This window comes from Cyrtonyx montezumae, unplaced genomic scaffold (genome assembly GCF_038088225.1).
Source record: "Cyrtonyx montezumae isolate F1298 unplaced genomic scaffold, pur_monq_1.0 scaffold_17, whole genome shotgun sequence".
Lineage (NCBI taxonomy): Eukaryota > Metazoa > Chordata > Aves > Galliformes > Odontophoridae > Cyrtonyx > Cyrtonyx montezumae.
This window is the reverse complement of record NW_027071903.1, coordinates 18,516,487-18,539,834: the sequence shown is the minus strand read 5'-3', so window position 1 is coordinate 18,539,834 and position 23,348 is coordinate 18,516,487. Positions and strand designations below refer to the sequence as shown.

The 23,348-nt window shown below is 38.0% G+C and overlaps 1 protein-coding gene across 2 annotated transcripts in view; it reads right to left on the bottom strand.

Annotated features, from left to right (window-relative positions):
- Positions 1–23,348, bottom strand: part of TLN2 (talin 2) — a 170,438-nt gene that overhangs the window by 3,950 nt on the left and 143,140 nt on the right. For both annotated transcript variants that reach the window (XM_065733533.1, XM_065733532.1), the window contains 10 exons: positions 21,975–22,141; positions 19,753–19,936; positions 18,235–18,360; positions 16,863–16,979; positions 15,535–15,720; positions 12,505–12,612; positions 10,978–11,083; positions 7,111–7,235; positions 1,576–1,701; positions 14–76 (listed from right to left, as the gene is read on the bottom strand). In XM_065733533.1, the coding sequence (XP_065589605.1) occupies positions 14–76; positions 1,576–1,701; positions 7,111–7,235; positions 10,978–11,083; positions 12,505–12,612; positions 15,535–15,720; positions 16,863–16,979; positions 18,235–18,360; positions 19,753–19,936; positions 21,975–22,141 (1,308 nt within the window). The remainder of the gene's footprint in view (positions 1–13; positions 77–1,575; positions 1,702–7,110; positions 7,236–10,977; positions 11,084–12,504; positions 12,613–15,534; positions 15,721–16,862; positions 16,980–18,234; positions 18,361–19,752; positions 19,937–21,974; positions 22,142–23,348) is intronic.

Genomic DNA, 23,348 nt, shown 5'->3' with positions numbered 1-23,348 from the left:
AGTAGTTACTCACAGCGGAAATAAGTCCCTGAGACCACTGTCCATCATCAGCTGCATTTGCAGGGATTGCTCCAACCTGGAAAAACAGTTCAGAGATGGCTTACAACGAAACAGGAAACACAATTGTTTTGCCTTAGATTTAGGCATGCAACAAGACTAGATAAAAGGAGAACACCTGCAGCTGTGACAGTGCACAGTACATGACACAAAGTCCACATAGTAGTCAGCAAGTGTGCTTTCAGCTAGAATTGCCCCTCCCTTGAACCACGTTTAGAAATCCCAGAGTAATATCTGTTGCACTAGAGACTTTGGCATAAGCAACACTCAACAGTAGATCACAATTAACTGACCTTTAATACAAGTTATTTCTGTTCCTACAACACATTCAGATTTACATTACTCCTGAATCTCTTCTGACTCTGGCATTATGGAAAGGTACAAAACAGAAAGCTCCACAGGGATGCCCTCTTAACTGCCTTCATGCTTAATAATGATATTTGAGGAAAGCATTCCATTTTTCTTCTTAGTTTATCCACTGAAGAGTCCATAACATCAGTAGTGCTGGCAACAAACTAGAAACAATTTTCTTTCCACTTCAGGTGAAATAAAAAAAAATAAATTCCCACCACCAAGTAATGTGAAATTTATGAGGGATAAGAGCATGCCTCGTTCACATATAACCATATTTCCTACTTCCAGACCAGTTAAAAGGTCAGTGAGAAACCAAAGCCAACAGTAATTACCATTTACTGTGTAGTACTGAAGCACTGGATACTGAACAGATCAAATATCTGTACGTTTTGCAAAACGTACAGAGAGTCTGTATCAAGAGTCTGTATGTTTTGCAAAAGCAAAACGCTTCCCCCAGTACCAGCAATAAAATCCTCCCACCTGACACCCTGAGGCCATTCACTGTGGGCAAGAATTTAGTCAAACACTGTAGCAGCCAATTTCCTGTACAGTTGGCTGTACCTCTATGGAGGTACACGCCACCACAGCTGTCTGAGGATACCCAAAAATGACAATTATCACTAAGCTAGTAATCAGTAAAAAGAGAGAAAGAACATGGGGTTGGGCTTCACTGTATCAGACTTATCTTAATGGCCTTATTTATTTGTGTACCATAATGAAAGGAACTTGCTTAAACAATTCTGAAGTTTGGATTTCCTTTTTTCATTAAGTTTTCATTTTAGTTGGGGCCAATTCCTACCTTTACAGATCACAGCACTATTTGCTGGCTCAAGAGAGTAGATTCTCCAAGACAAGCAACTAACAGTTAAAGCCATTCACTTCAAAAATGCGTGACCTTTCAGCAAGCAAAATGGCTATATAGTAAGTAAAACAGGCTGAACAGATCTGCTATTATGACACTAAATTTGACAAGTGTGCTTTTATTATAATAGTAAACTACAGCTTTCCTCTAACAGATAAAGTGATGGTGTTTTTTTTTGTTTTTGTTTTTAAGCAGTTTTCATTACTCACTCCTAAGCTCCTTTCCTTCTGGATTAAACAGAACTGCTAGGAGACTAGATCCACTTTGATGCTTTTCCTGTTGCAAGTTTCCTTTCCACCCACCTTTCCCTGTGCCACCAGTTCTCTCTGTGCTGCTGAAGCTGACTTCACAAGGGCGCTGGTAGCAGCTGCAATGGATTTAGCTGCTTCCAGGATCTGTTCTTCAAAATCCAGAGTCTCATCTGCTTGCTATAACCAAGAAGAAAACTATGTCACACAATATCCATGAGAAAACAGTTGCATTTTCAAGACCAAGGACATACGCAAGCAGTGGCAAAAACATGAAACACAGGAGTAGATTCAGAAAGAGGTACATCATTTCCTGCAAAGGAATTCCACATGGTCTACAGCTAGGAATCAACATAAGTGAACTTAGTATTTAAGTTGCAGCTGCAGTTGGTCCATGTGAAATTGAATATCACAGAAGATATATCAAGAATTGCCTTCAATTCTCTAATAAATTACACTTCGTTGGGTATACTCAAAACTACATTCAGAAAAATGGCAAGTCTGAAATTCTTGCCTTTACATAGCAAAATTATCTTTATGGTGCTACAGTACTGGCTTCCAGAATCACTAAATTAGATGGAGTGTTTTCTAAATACTTAAAGTCATGAGGCATTAAAAAAGAAGACTGGTAGGTGTATATTGTCTTTTACACCTGTACTAAGAAATGTAATGGATATCAAGCAAGTGAGCAGGCTTAGCAGCTCTTGCCAAGAGCTGTTAGTACACAGAGAAAGCAGCACTGTGCAGCAGTCTGGTTCAGTTGTCTTGGAAGTTTCAAAAGTCTGTCTGGAATGCTTGAATCATCCAAAAATCTCTCTGCAAGGATGTGTAAATAAACATATCACATCTTCCAAGAAAGTTTGCTAACTTTTCAAAGGCAAATTCGATGATCTATAAGACAACTTACTTGACTTTCTAACCATTTAGACACATACTAAAATCTTTTACCCACTTAAGTATGCATACTAGTTCCTAAACAGTTAACAAAATAGACAGATAAATGGTTACAACTGGGTTTTTTTTTATTTAATATTGATATGAAATAAACTAGTGTAATTTCTTGACTGTGAATAAATCACAAGCCTACCAGAATCCAACACAGCAGGACTGCTGGATATGATACCACAACAGACCACCTTGGGGCACATGAAGCTTTTGACATAGAGGTTTTTTCCAATTTATGCAACCCCCACATTCTTGTGTCAAGTAATAACATTAGGAATAAGAGCTATGTGTTTGAGTTAGAAAATTGGGCACCCTGTTTGCAAGGCTAAAAGCATATTTTAAGGCAAGATTTGTTCTCCAGCTGCTACTATCTGATTAAATATTAGTCATTTATTAAAAAACGTAAGTAATTATAATTAATTACGAAATATCATAAAGCAGTGCTCAATCCTACAGCATTTCACATTACTGCTACCATACAAATGAAAACAAAGCACAAGAGATGAAACTGCAGCATCCAAGGACAGCAGAAAATCTTAACCATCCAAAAATTAAAAACTCATATACAGATGAAATTGCTTGGTGCCTTAAATCACTTCTTTAGGAAGAACCACCTAGTGCAAAGGAAAAGATCTGTCTTGCAGTTGGGCTAATCGCATCAACTGAAGTGTACGTCTGTAAAACGAACAACTCGCATTCCACCTACACTTTTGGTTATGCAATGCTTGCAAATATAACATCACAACCATTATTATACCTAAACAGTAATCATGCTGAGCTTCTCAAATCTCTAACACTTATATTTCCTAAGTCCTTTTACTTATGGAAAAAAGGAAGAAAATCTATTCACATTCCATCTCTGACATGGAGAACTTATTTTTGAACTGACTTTAACTACACTTCCGTGGCACTTCTGATGAGTTTTCATTTTCTCTAACAATGTCTTATTTTCTAGTCTTTCCCTTCAGCTTTTCCTTCAGCATTTTCAAGTACGACATCTAAAGGATGGACACATGTTTAGAAATTGAGTAAAGAGAATGCTTAGTCAGCACCATGGGTATGTTTACTTTCCTGTACCTACCTAGAAACATTCCTCAGCTACAGGGACATGTAGAAGTCCAAGACTGAGCACAGTAAAGAGTCCTACAAGAAATTTTTTGCTTATTCTCATTATTAAAGACTATGTCATGATAGGTTCATGCTCATCAACAGTGCTGTCACATCTTGTAACACTTCACAGCCTTCAAGAACAAAGTCACGAACAATGACGTGGCAGGTAGCAGAAAAAATTCACCTTGTAAGATTTTTAGTTACTTTAGGGAGCTATTTGTACTTCTTTAGAAAATCAGACCTGTGAGACCAGTGATTAAATTTTCCTTCTTCAGTTAGCCACCATGAAGACCAGCACTGTTTCTTCCATGAGCTTATACTAATAAGCTATTATTGACTATGTATGGGTGTATGTGGATTGGAAGATGCAGTCACCAGAGCAGACAAGCCAAAATTGTAGGCTAGCTACAAAGTCTGTAGTATAAAATATCCTAAAAATGTCAATTATGCCATGAAAGAAGATATAATTTGTCTCTGTACTTTCTTTTGACCATCCTTCTACAGAATCCCCTTCTACAGAATCCCCATTACTAGAGGTGGTATAAGTAAAGTCAGGGTTAATAGGAGAATGAATAAACCCCAATGACACTGCTAAACATTAGAAAAAATTACAAAAGACAAACCATTTTCTTTTGAAGCAGCTCTCATCTTCTATTCCACAAAGAGAAACCTATATGGATAAGTTAGTGCACTGAGCCATGGAAAACACAATAACCATTCCAGTGAAAGTCAGCTCTTGGCATAGTTGCTGCTTACTACCATAAAAGGCCCTACACAACTTGTATGTCTCTCAAAAAGCATATCTACTGATGGAGGAGCACTTTGTGGATGTATTTAAAATCAGATTTGATTATGAGTCTGCAGGAAATCTTCTAAACCTGCTTGACAGTGAACGTACTCCTTCATATTGCCTTCTACTATGTTAAAACCCCCGGAGACAGGGCAGGACACTGTAGGAATATGTTTGATATATAGTTGGATTAAATAACAACCTAATATATCAAACATATCACACAGAGTCCTGCAGAAAAAGACATCCAGATTTGATTCGTCTTGGGGAAAAAAAGGACAATCTGCTGAAAGCTAGCAGCAGGGAACTCTTATTGACTACTAAAGACTCTTGTGTTTGAAGGCATATGCCTACATAGAAGCACGAAGAGCATACCAGCAACAGTGTACATACAGCAATGCTCTCTGCTGTTGTATCTTGTCTACAGCACTACTTTCCTTAAACTGTTCTTTCTGCTGTATTAACAAAGCATATAGTTTTAATTACATGGTTTTCTCCTGCAAAACATTACATTTTTTGGGAGGCTGTTATTTTACAGCCAGGGTTGTATTTACAGAATGAGGGGCAAGAAGAGGTGGTTGCATTGCACAACTGGTGCAAAAATACTAAGGGGAAACAAGGAAAAAAAAAAGAGTTAAAAAATATATAAGTTCAAAAAAAAATTAAGATAGTGGAACAAATTAGAAAAACCCTACCTTCAACAACCACTGAAGTTCTCTTTAGAGATAACAGAGAAACTGGAAAAAACAAAGATGAAAATTTCAAGTCTAAAAGAAGCTCAACCAAAAATAGAGAATAAGCCACCAATTAACAATGAAGATGGTGGGTTTCCTGCAGGCAGGTTATTCTAAAATAATCAATGAAGGATTTCTCAGTGAGTTCACTTGATGATGATGATTATCACCCAAAGGAAGATACTGGACTAGCTGGACCAGTGATCTGTTCCACTGTGCTGTAGAAGACAGCTATTACTGCTGCATTTCGTGTACTAAGCACAAGTAAAATTGAATGTATTGACCCTATTACCTATTACCCTTGGCATCCACACTACAACACCATGTATGTTGTCCAAGAGCTGAGCACCAGAAAGACAAAGGCTGCTCAACGCAGGCAATCCTGCTCTCAGAAGACACTAGATAACGCTGCTCTTGTCCAAAATTTAACTCTTCAACAGGAAAGCTGGTATCTGAGCCACTCTGCAATCTTCTCATACCTTTGAAGTACATTACAATTTATATCGTGAAAGGGATTAAAGATCTAAGTACAGATTGGAAGGGTTGTTTAATTCCCCAAATTAAACGAAGAGTTGAATACGAATTTTACTTCATGAAAATGACAAATAAGCAGACCAATAAATCAGAGAGACTGGATACTCAAATTAACATGTTAAATGAGGAGCAGGTGTGGGCTCTGTATTCACTAGAAAATTACAATGACCCTGGAGTCACTTAGATGTTGGAAAGAAACTGTTCCATGGTAACCAGGCAACACACACATGCTATTGTGCAGTGAGAGTATAGAAAAGGTGATGGAGGACTCTTCTTCTCAAACTCAGCCTGTGTCCCCTGCTCTGTAGAATCTCATTATGAGGAATCATTTTTTCTTTATAAACAAAATGGATGCACTTGTCAAAAAAAAAAAAAAAGCAGGACAAAGAGCACTTCTTTTTCATGAGCTAATTTATTCCTGTCACCAAATGGGGAAAAAAAAGTCCTCAAAGAGTGAAGCTACCAAGAACTATTTCATCTGATGATCCTGAATGGCAGAATACCACTCTGTGCTGAAAACAAAAACTCAAAACAACTCTTGAGGGCCTGCTTTTTAGAAAGATTTTTCATTAGCCTTAGAAAACAGTGTTGTACCTACAAAGCAGCTTAATCAGAAAAGCAGACATAGTCCTTCCTGAATTAAATTACAAAGCTAAAGCTAGATAGAAGATAGAATTGTATGCAACATGGTTATTTTTTTTTCTAAAGACTGTCTCTTACTTCACACTAAGCAAAAGGTAGCAATTCTTGGTGATGCAGTCACAGGAACCATGCATACAGATATAAGTAACAGCTGGATCATACATTCCCACTGTACCACTCATGAAGATAGTTGACTTTATGCAATATACTCAGATTGGTTTGAAATTACGTGGCAACATGCAACACTGCCTGCTCTCATAGAGAACTGTAATTCTTTTTCCCCCAGGAAAATTGAAGAAAAGGAGTCATAAAACATATTGGATTTGATACCAAAGTGGTTATTCTTCTAGCATGGAATAAAATGTTATGCTTTTAAGCACAGAAAATCCTGAAGCTCTTGCATTCTGCTCAACCCTTTCTATGTCATTGCTGCTGCTTTCTCCCTTTATACTACGCACGTTCAGATTAGAACAAAAGGTTCTCACAGGGGAGCAAGTGAGAATGACTTCTCATATCAGCAAAATAAGTTTGAAAACAGAAAGCTAAATAATCAACAGTAATTATAATAAAACACAAGCATTTCTAACACTTGGCTTTTCTTCTTTTGCTTGCTCACGTCTTGTATTTTATTTGCTCCCTGAAAAGCATCTATTTAACCTTTTCCTTCAGAGGTAAGTCCCACCTAGTGCAGCACCTAGTGGCACTGAGACAGATGCAAATTTTTGACTGTTTATATCATTATCATGAGACAGTAACAAACAGCAAGACAACATGTAGGTTGTATGCATCATCTACTTGATTACCTTAGAAGAAACAATTGGGACTGACACTCACCTTTGGCTTGGCTCTTGGTTTCAGCTGCTCTAACTTCTTTGCTGCAGCCTCAATTGATGCTGCAGCCCCCAGTAGCTCTGTCTCTGCAATGACTGTTGGGTCTTCTGGATCCACCCACTCTGTCCCTGAAATTAATGGAGAAGACAATAACTTTAGTGCCACTGTGAGCTGCCATTCAAACAGGGTGATTTACAACCACATTTCAAGTGTCAAATGCAGAATGCATTCTGTAGAAAGCTCCTTTTAATAACATAATGGAACAAAATGCTATAATTTATGCTGAGTGTAATATTGTTCAAAATAAGTTTTTAGCAGGAATATGCCATTATGAAAGTAATTTAATTAAGAACTGCATAATCAAAGCAGCTTCTAAAAGCAACAGTGATCACATTGGGAATAAAACTGTCACTCAGCTTCCAGTTGTCTGGGCTCTTACTGAGTCCTTGACCAAATCCATAAGGTAGGGTGAGAAATCTAACAGACTGGTAAAGATGACATGTTACAGACAACAGCTGATCAGACACAGAACTCTCAGTGTCTTGTTTGGCACTGGTTAGAGATGAAGCTAGTACTGAATGAAGAAAGCCTGGTTTTTGACAGTGTGTTTATAACACATTGTAGAAAGGGCCAATAACAGTTTCTATAACATATTCAAAGGTCACCTTTGCTGTTGTTGAGTTTTTGGCATTTCTCTTTACTATAAGAAATTCTATAGGCCTACAGAGTGAATGCTTGATGATCTCCAGATCATCTCAAATATTTGGAAGTTCTCAGTTCACCATTACTTTCTATTTCATAACGTTATTCTCCAGATGACAAGACACAGAAAGCATCCACGTTCTTCACAGAGGGAAACAACAAGACAGCCAAAAGTAACAACAGCTTGGGGGAAGAGAAGGAAAGCAGAAAGAAAACTTCGGAGTTCAGAACTGGCAAGGGGAGAGTGGCCTTCCAGTACCCCAAGGGGCCTACAGGAAAGCTGGGGAGGACTTTTTATACCGGCAGGTAGTGTCAGGAGGAGGGGAAATGGTTTTAAATTGGATGAGGGTAGATTTAGACTAGATATTAGGAAGAGATTCCTTACTATGAGGGTGGTGGGATACTGGAACATATTGCCCTGCGAGGCTGTGGATGCCCCCTCCCTGGAAGCATTCGAGGCCAGGCTGGATGGGGCTCTGAGTAACCTGGGCCAGAGGGAGGTGTGCCTGCCTATAGCAGGGGTGTTGGAACTACATGATCTTATAGGTCCCTTCCAACTCAGATTTTTCTATGATTCTACGAAAAAAGGATGGAAAGAAGTATACAGAAGACAAAGGAAGACAGAGTACAATGCTTGCTTTATTTTTTCAGCCTCTTAAGGACTTGTTAGACTACTGAAATTGGATAAAGTTTGAGTGAACCTTACAATCAAATTTCAAACAAACTCTTCACCTTTATTAAAGAAGAATGGATACAAAGATACTGGCACTCTGCATCAAGAATAGCATAACCCATTTCTGATTCATCAAACACTAAGCAAAATATGCAAAACACCCTTGAATGTTAATGGGTTCACCCTGAGTATAAAGTAAGGCAGTTTCTGCTATGGACGATAGAATCACAGGAGACTACAAAATGAGTTGGATTTATGATGTGCTGGGAGAAAGTTAAAATACAAGGCTTTGTAATCCAAGAGAGCTACATCTTGTGCTGCCAGTATTCCCCCTCTCCCTCTGTATATGTGTATATATACACACACACATTAAGTATAAAAACCGGAACATTACCTGAGATAATTTCTCAGCTCAATTGGAGTACAAGATGAAAGAATTCTTTATGAAACCCTAATACTGGCCACAGAAGCAGGGAAAAAAATAATGGCATTTTCCTTAGAGGCAGCATAAAGAAATAGTCAAATCCAAACTTGCAAAATTAAGGATTCCTCTCCAAAAAAAGGATATTTAACAAAGGTGAAATATTTACAATCAAAATCAATTAGGAGACAATTCTATTGTGTGTCATTAAGTTACCTAGGAATTGCCAAAACACATTTTTGCTTTGAAGAAACTGTTAAAGTGAAGAAAAACATCCCTATGGGCAATACATAAAAAAAAAAAGAATTAGAAAAAAAGAAAAAAAGAACAAGTGTCATCTGATTTTAACGAATACGAATTAAAGATCCAGAAATTACTGAAAATATCTTTGGAGACATCTAAGGACAACAGGACTTCTTAAAAACCAGTTGGAAAATAGGGAAATTACAGTACTGACTTGGTTTATTAGTAAATGAAAACAGAAATTTCCAAATGCATAAAAGGGCAAACTGTTCAATAAATTTACCTGGAGAGGAAAAAAGGTTAATGGAGAGGATTATTACATGGAACAGAGTAACAGAATTAAGACCAAGAGGAATAATAAAACATAAGTGGGAATTCCTCACTGTTTTCTTATGATTTACCTTTTATTTAGTCATCACATTCCAAGGAACGTGTACTGATTCAAACATGAGTTAAATGAGGAAATCATACAGTATGTATTGCAGAGAATATGAGACAAACAACTGCAGTATTCTCTGGTCTAGCTTAGGAAAGAATGACTGTACAAGGACAAACTTAGTAGAAGTCTGTTTGGAGGAGCAGGATTGAAAAAAAATGTGATTACACTGTTTGATTCAAAGTACCTTTCTGTAACATTCCACAAACTATGAAATTAGAATGCCTGTGTGCCTTTCTGAAGGCTGCCAACGTTTCTGTACAATGAAGTCAATCTTGTATTAGATATGCTTTAACAGTAGCAGTCTGATACACCATCATCAGGCATATTATGCATTTCCCTACCTTTTTATTTCTCTGAAAACATAATTCATCTCATTTAAAATGAATCATGTTAAAATTGTTACCCTAAGAGTTTGCACACATCATTTTCTCAGTATCTGAGAAAATATCACAAATCTAAGAACAGTGAGCTTTGACTAAGCCGTGGAATTTTCTGTTTATCAAGTGCTGAATTTAAGCTTGTCTGCAAGTTGCTCAGTTTCTTAAGAGCTCAGGAAATCATCCAGACCACAGTTTCTGAAGCCTCATTGTCTCATTAACATACTTTTGGGATGGACTCACATAGAGGGCCACATGCACAACATACAAGAAGTTTACACCATTACTAGAAGCTGAGTATTAATTTAGCCAGATGATGGCATCCCCTTTTATTTGAAGTCATGAAGCAGTTACCACCACAAAGGACTTACGTTGCCAGAACGAATAAGAGTGTAGGGAGAGATGTTCAATTACAGTCCAACTCCCAGCTCAGGAAAAATTCTATTACATTTTGTTTTCTGCTCCTGTGGCCCTTGAGCGCTCTGCTGGACGGTTCTGCTTTCAAATGCCACATGCTTGATGACTTACAACAGAATATATGAAGCATAACAGGGCCAAATTGCCACACTTACCAATGCCACAGACATTTCTGTGCAGATTATACATACAAGAAGCTATGCAAGAAATGCAAACTAATCATTAAAACTTTACTGGAAGGTCACGTACATTATACTTACTGTCATGTATGCTATACTTACTCTGGACTGCAGTAAATTTGTTCCTTGCTACGCATGTACAAAAAAGTTACTGTCTTCTTTAATTGTAGACTTACACAGAAGTATCACAACTAAGATCATATTAATAATGTTCTTGACTTGTTTGCAATTGAATATTGGCAGAGAAATTAAAGGACTGAAATTAGACATTACCAAGACACTTAGGATGAAGCAAGAAGAGTTTGTGTTAACTTCTGGTTTTGGTTTAAAGTAGAAAAAAAAACCCATAACAACAACAAAAAAATTGGTTTTCTGGAGTAAACAGCATGTTGTGCCCATAACCACACTATCCAACTCACCCTTCATTGCTTCTGCTGACTGAATAAGCTCTGTAACAGCACTGGCAACCCGCTTGGAAAAAGCAGCCAACTGATGCTTTAGCTCTGGAGTTGGTTTTTGAAGGATCTAGAGAAAAACATAAAACACAATAATACATAAGGGTAAGGTAATATGTAATAATGCGTAAGGGTTCCAGATAACATTGGAAAGTTCCCAAAACATTCACTGCAGGGGAGTTGGACTAGGTGGCCTTCAGAGGTTCCTTCAAACTCAAAGGACTCTATGACTCTAAAACACGATACTCAAAAGATTTACTTTTTACAGGAATTGGCTGAGAGAAAAATATGAGTTTCCTAAGTTTTCAAGAGTTCAGGAGAGGAAAATATTCTGAGCTTTCTTCTAAAGAAACTGAAGAGGTTTAAGATAAGAAAGGCCTGTTTCTCTTGTAGAACAGAACAGAACGTGGAAAGTAATCAAACAGGAATAAAATAAGCAAAAATTGACAGAAATCCTTGATCTACTCTAGTATATAGTTTGAAAGGTTACTGTGACAGAGAACAGAAGACCAAATCTGAAATATTCCTTAAAGTACTTCAAAACTAAAAATTATTACCTATCTTATGTTAAATTACCTACTGCTATGCGCCTCTAGGAATTACATTAATTCATTCAATTTTTCCTGAATGACTTTCATTGCTAGTGGCAAGCAGAAACATAAATGTGGCTTCATGTCTATGCTCTGTATACTTCAACAAGTTGATGTAACTGATTAGACATGACACATTCTCAGCAGTGAGCCAGGCTTGGATTTGCTAATCCACAGTCGCAAATTTCAGCTTTAGATATTTTAATATGTCTGCTTGAAGTCATTTAAAAGAAATCTCTAGCAGGTCATGAAGCTGATTCAAATTATCTCCAGAAACTTCAATATTTCAAAAACTGTTATTCTAACACACATTATTGCTTTCTACAGTTGTAATAGCAACAGAAGGGCAATATGTTATTTGATAATTACTTATCGCCAAGAAAAACCAAATGAATACAGGATGCATGTATTTGGATTTAAGTGGCAATTTTTTTTTTATTTTTTATTTTTTTCAGAGCTTTGGGTGTGTCACATCTGGTAAGAGCTGGAAAGCTCTGTGAGGTGGGATGACATTTTGGGATGACATTGGTAAATGCCTCTTATTTTCCTGGAATCTCCAAAAGGCACGTAAGAGCTTTCATTAAATTTCCATAATGCCTTTGGTCTGGTGAACTAGAGTTTGTTTAATATGTCTAACGCTAAGAGTGGGCTTAAAAGAATACTGAAATGTCTTACTTTGATTTCTTTTCTGAGGACCATTTTTAGATCAGCACCCTTCCTACTTCCACATCTGCTTCAGAATTCAATCCTATTGTGGTTTGAGCTGAAGTGCTGAGTTTGCTCTAGATTGTTTTTCCTGAATAACAAAACTGCTCACAAAATAAGTTACTAACAGCTACTACAGAATGAGAGACGATTCTTTTTGGGAAGGTCCAACGTGTGCATGCAGGCTCCTGCTTACCAGGAGGACATGTTCCAGGAGTTCCAGGTATCCCAGTGTACATTCTGTTCCAAAGCGCAGGGCTCTCTCTCGAACTTCTTCGCTCACCTCCTGGTGATATGATGCTTGCTGAGGAGGCAAAATAACATTAGCACCCCAAAAGCATGCAAGCAGATGTCTACTCAAGGAGGTTAGGGAAACAGAAAGGAAGAGATTTCTCCTAAAATGCAGAAGACATCTGAACTTGAAAGCCAGCCAGTTCTGAGGAAAACATGGAAAATTCATTTCTTATTAGTAGCACAAATTCATCAGTAATCTTTCTTAGCATTCTTCCTTAGGTGCTGTCAACAGTCATACCACTTATTTCATCAGTGAAAAACAAATTGAGAATCCTCTGAAGAACACTCTGAAAACAGGAGAATTTATGATTTATTTTAATGAAAATATTTATGTAGAAAGTATCTTGGGAATGGATTAAGCTCTGGTATGCACACTGCCCTACAGCACAAGGTTTGTGCCACTGTGGCTCTTCCTGTCTATTAGAATCAACAAAAATTAAAATCATGTGTAGTTTTGCAACTCAAAAATGGATATTTACATCTTTCAGGTTAGATATGTGCTAAAACCCTATTTTATTTTGAGCCTCTGCCATCAGTCGTGAAGGAAATAAAACAGAAATGGTCATCTCTTTCAGACTCCAAAGCACTGGGCTGGATCCAGAACACTTCTTACCAATCAGAGTTCAAGTATCGGCCCAGGGTTTTCTAAAAGCCTTGTATTTCCTAAAATAGAATTATATGTCACTGGGGACCTTTTAACTGAAGGTAAGCGCTGACTGATGACAAGTAAAACTTAGTAGTAAACTAAAAATTAACATTTCCTCTCACAGAACAGCCCCATCCACCCATGCAGCTTAATTAGGAATGGAGATTATCTCATTGCTTGCGTATTTTGAGTATTGTCTGCATCTCTCCACATTCAGAGCAAGTGCTCTTGTGAGCTGAGCCTGCAGCTTGTCTGCGGGCCCCCTCTGCTGGGAAGTACAAGATCAGCAGAGCACAGAAACAGCTCTCATTTGTCACCATCAGCTCCTCATCTTGTCAATAAACTATATGAAGGGAAAGGAGTTAACAAGATGGGATTTTCCCATTTTACCCTAAAACGCATCTTGCGCATTTAAGTATAAACTTCCTTTTGTGCTTTGCATATACAACCAAGTCTGCCATCAGAATACTTCTGGAAACATCTCTGAGGTTCAATGAATCTTAAACCATTTATTTTGCAATAGTCTAAGGACATTTTTTGTATGTAGAGATACACCAACAGAAATCTCACTAGATCAGTTAGGATTCAACAGAATTCATACTTTCCCAGACGTGCACACCAAGCCTGCCAAAGCATGTTAAGCTGAAAAATGTTTCCAAAGATCTAGAATACACACTTCCTTATGCCAAGGCTTCTCTTTGCTACCAACCCTCATTTTCTCTATATATGCTTTCAAAACACTGAGGCGGCATTACCTCTCATTCTACAACTCCCAGACCATTTGTACCAAAACAATCACATAATCACAAAATCACTGCTGTCGGAAGGAATTCTGAGTTTAGCCCAATCTCCTTCTGCAGGGCCATCATTAAATTCAGACCAGATTGCTTAGATCTTGTCCTAGTTGGGTCTTGAAAACCTCCAAAGATGGAAGTGTTCGAAATAAGGATGGAAATCAGGTTCCTGTTGCAGGGACTAATTCCTCCCCCTAGTGTAACACAGGTGCAACTTCTCTTAAGTTTCAGTTTTTTACTGTTGTGTTGTATTTTCCTGATATACATTCCACTAAAAGCTTCCATTAACTGGATTCTGCCTAAGACATAACATGCAATAGTTCTCCTGTAATTGTTTAAATTTACTGTGAAAATTAATGTATCAGCAAGCTTCTCAGGTTTGCAAGTCCAGAGGGCAGAATCAAAATCTGAAGCTTGAGAAGTATTTAAGAACTGTCAGACACTCACAGCTCCCTAGCAAAATGAAGTTGAATAAGAAAATTTCATTCGATAGTTTGTATAAATTTAATTTTAAGTTCTTATATAACCTGCACGTTTGTATAATGATAATTAAAAAATAGAACACCACAATAAACCCTTGCACATATGGCCAGAATTAGGCTACAAGTAATCTGGGGCTGACTTCAGTAGGGATGTGATGAATTAACAAAATTCCCACTTGTTAGTGAGCACTACCATTTTCCTGTCAGTTTCCATACATGCAAAGGCAAAGTAAATACACAGAATTTACAGACAAAAGCACTTTTCTTTCTGTAGGCTAAAAGGAATGAGTTGCTTCATAAGGTCTTTATAATCCTAACATTTTCAATTTATGCTTATATCCTTTTTATGATCAGAAAAAGGAGAAATGTCTATTAAGTCTAATAAGACTATTAAGTCATTTATACAACGTATATACAGCCTCTCCCCCTCTCCCTAAGTTTTGCAGATCTGCTTTTGAAAGTTGTCTACATACATTTTAGAAAACAGGATATCACTATTTTTGGCGTAAATGTAAAACACATTTTTGTAAAGCACAAAAGAAATGGAGCAAACCAATATTGTTAGCTGAGGGAGAAAGGAGTAGATATGAAAGGCTCCTTTCATCCTTTCACCAGTGGATTCCCAGGAGCACTGGAGTCATATTTCTGACCATGGCATTATTCCTATATTCTACCAAGGTATTTACTGCTTGTCTTCCAGTTAAATAAGAGCCTGAAAACAATGAAAATTCAAGTCACGTTGAACCTCTCATTTTCACAAAAATAGAAGTGAGCATTGGTGTTTTTTTTTTCTTTTTAGCACAGAAAATTCCTGTGATAGAGATGCTACCACATCACCTTATAATCATTATAACTGTTAACTTTCTCATCTAGAAGACTAGCATTTTCTTAAAATACTAATAGAAAGAAAACTGAACAGAATCTGTAAGTTGAGATGCACAGAGGGGGAGAAAAATAAAATAAGAGAGGGAAAAAATATATCAGTCTTAGACATGGAAGCAATCTTTTACCTTACAAGCTGTTAGCATGTCAGCTACTGCTTTGCGGCTCAGATTTGCTGTAGCAATCACATCCTCCTGTCTGCATGAGTTCCCAGCTGCCACAGCTTTGGCTGTTGCCATGGTGATTCCTTTCGTCATCCGGATTGATTCTTCAGGTGATGATGTCTTTTCTGGAACCTCATTTGACTGAAACACCTTGAAGTGAAAGCAGGAGGAAAGCTTGATACCCATCAAATCAAATGAGAACAACTCAAACCGTGAGAAAGATAGCAACTGGATGCAGACTTCCATTAGCAGGAAATTAGAAACATATTCAGAGTACTTCAATATCATTCTCATTCGCTGTGAGCCTGGTCCTGATAAGCCTGCTTACCTACAGACAACACAGAGAAACAACTACTGAGCCCTTGTTCTCAGAACCAGCACCGTGCAGGACAGACAAAGTACATCACTAAAATATTCACATGTCTCTTAAAAAAAATGGAGGTGGAGGAAAGAAAAACTGTACTTTCTCTCACTTTCCACTCAGTCTCTTGGAATCACATAAAGATCCAATTCCGCATGAGAACTTGTACAACAATACACAAGACTTAGGAATAGAGGAATACATTAACAATTTTAAGGTATAGATAATAAAAGATCAGTAACCTCACTTTGAGCTCATATTTCATACTTCCAAGTTTTACTCCATCCTGCTTGCCATTCCTTTACTCTGCAGCAGCAATTCAGAATACTCAAGAGATGTTTTCTCTACTACTCACATTGCAAACAGTGCTTTGGGACTGCCTCTTAATCTTAAGCATGTTAGTGGCTACAGAACCCAAATGCCTTGACAAGCAATTAGCCTTGTCTTCCCACGCTCCTGGTTAATCAACTTTTCACTTTTTCTCACCAGAAATGGAAACCATGTTAAAAAATAGTCTAGTCCAATATGTGGATGACATTACTCACTGGTAATATCCTTTCTTAATAAAAGGAAAGATTGAAATAAGATTAAACCGTAGGCTTTGATGGTAAAGAGGCATTCTGAAAGCCAAGATCATTAAAAAGTGAACAGCGTTTAACTTAGAAAATAAAGTCTGCAGTGAAAGCTTAATGTCTAAGCAACAAAGCTGCTTCCAGGTTTTTACATGACAGTAGCATCTCAAATCTCACAGTGGGGACTGTTAACATCTCAAAGTGGCACGTAATTATACTTTCAGAGATAACATACAATGGGTGGAAGTAATCAAACTGCATCCAATTTACTGCAGGGCTTGGGGATTCCCCATGCAGCCTAGCATGATGTGAAGAGTTTACTTTCAAAAGCTGCCAAGTACAGTTATTTTATTCTTTACCGTGAGTTCCTGTTTGATGTATTCAATTGTGGCCTCAAGAGCTCTTGTCCCTCGAGTTGCTTCATCTTCTACTGCTTTAACAGTCTTCAAAAGTGACGTGACATTTGTTACCATCACCTGTAAAACAGAGAGGTGAAGAAAAAAAGCACGATTCATTCCTCCCACTTCACAGAGATGGCATGGTATGAATCAAAGCAAATTAATCTAGTTGTCTTATTATAAATAATGGGGCCTAAAAACTTCATGAACTGTATTTGTTATGGGGATAAATACCGACTCTCCTGTTGCCTACCTTATGACAGCTCCCTCTATGTTGTAGAAACATAGCATGTCAGTGCAGAATGATACTGCTTTTGCTGTTCCCATGAGAAAGTCAATAGCCAAAATGCAGAATAATGTAACAGCCACCATCTTCCTTAAGCCCCAGTTCTCTGACATACAAATGATATCTAATCAACACATCTGAATAATTGGGAATTAAGACGAAACAGAAAGGCTAGCTTCTCAACAACTGGAATTTAAAACACAGATAGCTCTTCAGAGCAGGATGAGCCAAGTAACCACTTTTCTTGACTAGATGGGTCACATTTTCAAGTCATGCCTCTACAGTGTACTGTTCTCATCTTTTCTGAAAGGAACAGAAGCACAGGTCTCACAGGTAAAGAAAGCACATGAGAGTGAAGGCTGTGTAGCCAAGCAAAAAGCTATAAAACACTCCCATAATATGGAAGCAGAAGTAATACCATCTCTATCTCCACAGCTGGAAATATTTTGTAAGACAGTTGTAAGATCTTTCTGAGGAAAATGTTAAAATATATCTCAGATGCAAGGAAGATACAGCACAAAAATATCACAGATGTAAAAATTCAAAAAGCACTCAGATTCCACCATGTCTATGTACTTCCTGGAAACATCTAGGAGAGAGGGATCATAAGTTCTCACAAGCAGAATGTCTCACCATAGGGTCTTTGGTGCTGTGTTCCCTACTCCTCGAAGCTGCGAGGTCTAAATAAGGAGGTTATCACATCATCTGAAGTATATATCATCATTCAGATTCCAGGACTTTGTTAACAGTTTTTATTGGATAAACTGTAGTCTGCAATGGTATGAGAACTGTCCCTTCTGGGATTGCAAGAGATGCACATTTCTGTTTAGAAAGGTTACAGTTCTTCCATCAAAAACACAAAAGTTCTGAAGCCCTCAAAAACTGACAGAACTTCATGGCAGTGCAACAATATCTTTTCATATACACCCCAGGACGCTACTGAAACACCCTGGGGAACAAGGAATCGCTGAAACCCAAAGTTAAGCCGTCTAGGAAGTGTGACTGTACCAGATACTTACAAATAAAAGAAAGAACAAGCTTTTATACCTTGGCAGCCCCCTTCAGCTGGTACATGGATGGGTCATCTGCTGGCTTACTGGCAGCTCCCTTTGTAGCACCAATGAGGTCAGAAAGGGCCTTTGCAACATCCTTGATAGCATTGATCAAGACAACCTATAGAAATGAGAAACAGACATCAGACTCAGTAAAGAAATGGATGAAAGTACAATTAATAATTCCCAGACAATACATAGACACTACAACAACCTTGCCTGTTATCTCAGGGTACTGTTTCAATAACTTCTCCAAATTTGTCCATTCCACCAACAGAAAATCAGATGCTTTAAGTATTTTTCTAGATGTCAGAGCAGTTGTTCATTTTAAGAAAAATGTTAACACATGAAAGAAAAATAAAAAAGCTCAGGGGAAAAAAAACCCAGAATAATCACTTCTCAATAACTGCGTTTTCATAGCAGTATATAAAATAAGAACACAGCTTCATTTTTGCTTGATTTTGTTCACTGTAGTTTGTGCACAAAGTCCTTAAATCTCCTGAAAAGACTACTAGCTTTTGTTAGCTCAGAGGCATTATGGCCAAGGAAATAGGGAAAGAACCCGTGACATGACACACTGATGCGATGCTCTGTTTTCCAGCTGACCACACCACACAGCAACTAGCACTGCAAGACACTGGAAACTATCCTGTCAGGTACAGTCAGCTTTGCTTCTATTGAAAAATGCTGTAATGGTATTGTGTGCTACAGTTATTAGAAATGCTCCATTTAGGACCACTTCCAGCTAGTAATACAAAACTGCTCCAAAAATATTTATTTGCAAGAAATAGCGGACTATTGTAAGTACTGTATCAGCTTTTACACAGTAGAACAACATGAGAAAACTTTTACATCTGTAAATGATGTTAGTTTAAGGAAATTCTTCTGTAAAAATAAAAATCCAGCATTTTTTTTTCCAGACAGGAAAATCCTGGAAGTTTACTCCATCATAGAGGTGAACCAAAACTGAACACGCAACCCTTTCAAGAGCCTTATTTGAGATAATCTACACTGAAAGCTTGAGTTATATTGCATTAAATTAAAAACAACACAGACACAGCTACAGAACGCTGTGAGCTTGTTAGCCTATGCATATAACACACGGTGCCCATCCCAGCTGTCAGATCAACAAAGAGCTCTGAAGTGATGTCTATTTACAACAAAATGCAGTAGGTCAGCGTTCCCACCACTACTTTATCAAATTTAGACAAAAACTTTGTGAAAAGCATTCGAGCAGGACGACAACGATGAAATCAATGAAAAAAATTGTTATTCAGAGGCTTGTCTATTTCCACTCCACGTTCCAGGGTCTTGATAGCGTTCTAAGAAATGAGCAATGCTGATCCAGAAAAGTCCCCAAAGAGATGAACCCTACTGCCCAGACTTACAGTACAAGTCTCACAAGGCCTCACAGAAAAAAAAAAAACCCAAAACATTCTCTAGTCTCTTTTTCAACTTCACAAACTCCTTTGGTTTCTTTAAGAGTATCAGAAAAACCTTAAGAACATCTCACCTGTGTTTCAGGATCATCTGAGCCCAAGCTAGCTGCTCCCAGTTTTACTACCTCAGCAAGTTGGGTGATGGTGTTAGCTGATGACTGAGCTGCTTGAGCCAGTTTGTCCTGACTTGAAGCAGCACCAGAAACCAACAGCTTTGTATCTTCTACTAAGGCTTTTGCTGTTTTCAGGATATTTTCTCTGCAGTAAAAAGGAGGAAGCAGACAAGGGAATGGAAAAGAAGAAAAGGAAAAAAAAACATGTTTTTCAACATAATGCTCACTAACAGCTGCATAGTAGAGCAGATATAAGTCATTATGCCCGTGTCCACTCATGACAGTGTATCACGAGCCAGATAGCAATTAAAAAACAACGAATCTTAAAATGAAGCTACTGAAGCTACTTTGACTTGATAACAAGTGAGATGGGGTTAACAGCAGGATAGAACATTGCATTTTAACACTGGAAGAAAATTTGGCCATGCTGTGAAGGAACTAACAACTGTCCCCCATTTTAAACAGCATATAATAAAGAAATCACAATAATTATTCAGGAGGGAGGGAGGCAGAAGCTAGAATAGCAAAAAGAAGAATGTGAGCGAGTTAGTGCTCCCCCTTGCTGCCACCACCATATACATCCAAAGCATGTCTGGAGAAAAGAAGAAACCATTTTGAGAATGTGCTTCACATATGAAACAAGTTAACTGAGAGCTCTAATCGCATTCAGGTAAAACATCAGGCTGGAAATTAATTGTACAAAAAGCCAGTGCCTGGTGCTTTCTATGTTACTCAGCAAAGCAGAGGGACAGACTGTTGTTCTAGGGTATGCCTCAGGTAAGTATTAAATTCCAGTACTGGCACATTAAGTAACACACATCAAGAAACTAAAAGATTGGTCTAAGACAACCATTTTAGTCTTTACTCTTCCAGTTACCTAAACTGAGAAATGAGCTATCCCCCTTCCCCTTAAAAAAATAAAATAACTCCAGGAACATGGTAGGAAACACTCAGTACTAGTATATGTAATTAATGCTCAAAATTTAAAAGTAACACTTAAAAACATTATTCTTCAGCTTAAATGAGAGTTAAATCCTGCTCTTAAACACAAAATAGTTTTTGAGCCTTAAAATTTGCCCATCCATCTCCTTTCTAAATAAGGAATCTGCTTTGAAGAAAAAAGAATTAACATTCATGATAAAATATGAAAATATTCTGGAACAAGAAGAATGCCAGATTTATACTACATAAGCCAAAATCACACCAATAGGAAAAGCTTTAAACACTGTTCAAAAACACTGTATGTTCTGTTGTATTATAGGTGAAGAGATGCTATGTTTTAAATTAAATGTGCTAACAAGACAATTTTAATTCATACCCATTCTTTAAGAGAAAATTGAGGCCAGCCTTCCGTATCTACCCATAAACCAATAAAGCAAGCATTAGTCCTGTGAACTTAAAAGAAAATGAGCCCTGACTGTCATTCTATAGAACAGCAGCAACTTACACACCATTGCATCTTTCCTCTTTCCTGAGCAACTTGTGTAACAAGGTGGGAAATAAATGCTGACTATGCAACTGCTGTGTTGGCCAACTAGGTTGCTAAGCAATTAATTCTTCAGTTGTGGCTGTGAAGCCCTAGAGTTTTACTGCAACGGAAATCAGTCAGATGGCATAAATCTCTTAATATGCTGAAAAATGCTGCAAGATTATTATATGCCAGATGCTACTAGGAGGAAAAACTGGCTTATCTCTCCCAAAGGAGAAAACGTGGCATAGCTGCACTCTGTGCATCACTGCTGCTTACAAATATTAACCATATAAAGCATTTAGCAAGACAAACTACCAGTGAGAAACAGCTGTTAGAAAAAATGTATAGAGAAGATTCCTCTTCAACGCCATGGATCACTGATTCACCCTACTGAAATGACGGTGTACACTAGTTTATACACTGAAGCAGCTTAATTAAAAACAAAAAGGCCAAAATAGAGCCACAATTGTGGTTATCTGTTGGAAGTGCTCTTAGTAGATGTTGCCCATCTGTTCAAAATTCTTTCCTCACAGAAATAAAGTGAAGTTTGCTGTCTACTCATATCCTGATTTTCCAATTTCTAGTCACAATCCTATGCTTCATTTGCATTCCTGGGAATCTAGAAAAGTAAATATTTATCTCCACATGCCTTTTGCTTCTGCCAGTTCCATCCTTCCCTTTGCATGCACTCTTCGCGTTCAGTTACACTGACCTGTGGTCTGCAAATGATTCATTGTTTTCAGCATTAAGGGTTCCAGCAGTAGCAAACATGATAGTTGTGTCTAGATCTGCAATTATCCCAGACACAGCACTGGCTGCAGTAATACAGGCTTGTGTGCCCTTGTTTCCTGCTTGAAGGGCAGATAAAACTAAGGAGACCTGGAAACAACATAAAGGAACAAGGTGGTCATTGACAGAAAGCCTCATTACCTGATACTGAGTCAAGCTAGCTCTTTAACAGTAGAAGTCCATTACTGACCTTTGTCAATCATACAAAGACAAAGATTGGGCATTATACACAGTAAATGAGATCACAGAGACCTTACCAACATCTACTCTGCATGTAAAGAATGACATTTGGCAGTCAATACTATAAGCATGCATCTTCCTTATTACCTGTAAGAAAGGAAAGGTGTCCCTTCTACAATGAAGGACTCAAATTATCTTGCAAAGCTTTCAAATGTCGATATGCACTGTGCTCACATTTACTTCGGGGTCAAAACCACTTTTTCATCTACTACTTGGTAATGTGGTCATGAGGTTGAACAACTTGCTTTGTGACTCTGCGTTGTCATACTCAGTTGTAAAGGAGGTGCCCTGCTGGCTGATGCTATACAAGTGTTGTTGCTGAGATGAGATTCCCCCCTTCCTGCTGTTGATAAATACGCACTTTGCACGAAACGTGAGGAAAACACTGGCTCAGAGTCAGCGTCTTGTTCAAAATCACAATGCAGTGCTGGAGTGTTAAGATGCCACTGCCACTCTAGTTTTCCTTCAAGGAAACACTCACTTGAAAACAACCACCATCTGGCAACAAACGTCAACATCCAAGCAATACTTTGGACCTAACAAATGCATCCTACATCCTGGTCCAGCCTGACCTTGAATATCTCCAGGGATAGGGCATCCAACACCACTCTGGGCAACCTGTTTCAGTGCCTTGCTGCCCTTATTGAAAAAAAACTTCTTTGTATCCAGTTCAGATCTCTTTTAGTTTGAAACCACTTCCCTGTCACAGGGGACCCTGCTAAAGAACAGGGCAGACTTTCTTATACCTTCCTCTTTGGATATTGAAAGGTCACTATCAGGTCTCATAATCATCTAGGGACATTTATATTAACCTCTAGTATTATAGTTCTTCCTGAGGTTCTGTTCAGATTCAAACTTTTCCCATGAGCAGGTTCCTGTGATTCACTATTAATCTTGTTTACAGCTGTAACTCTTACAAGAAACCATCTGCCTTTGCCCAAATTTATAACTGCTGATGCTCCTGGGGTACAACACAGTAGAAAAGCTGTACAGCTGAGAGCATACTAAACAGGCTGAACAAGTGATGTTCCATGAAATCTAAACGAAGCTGACATTC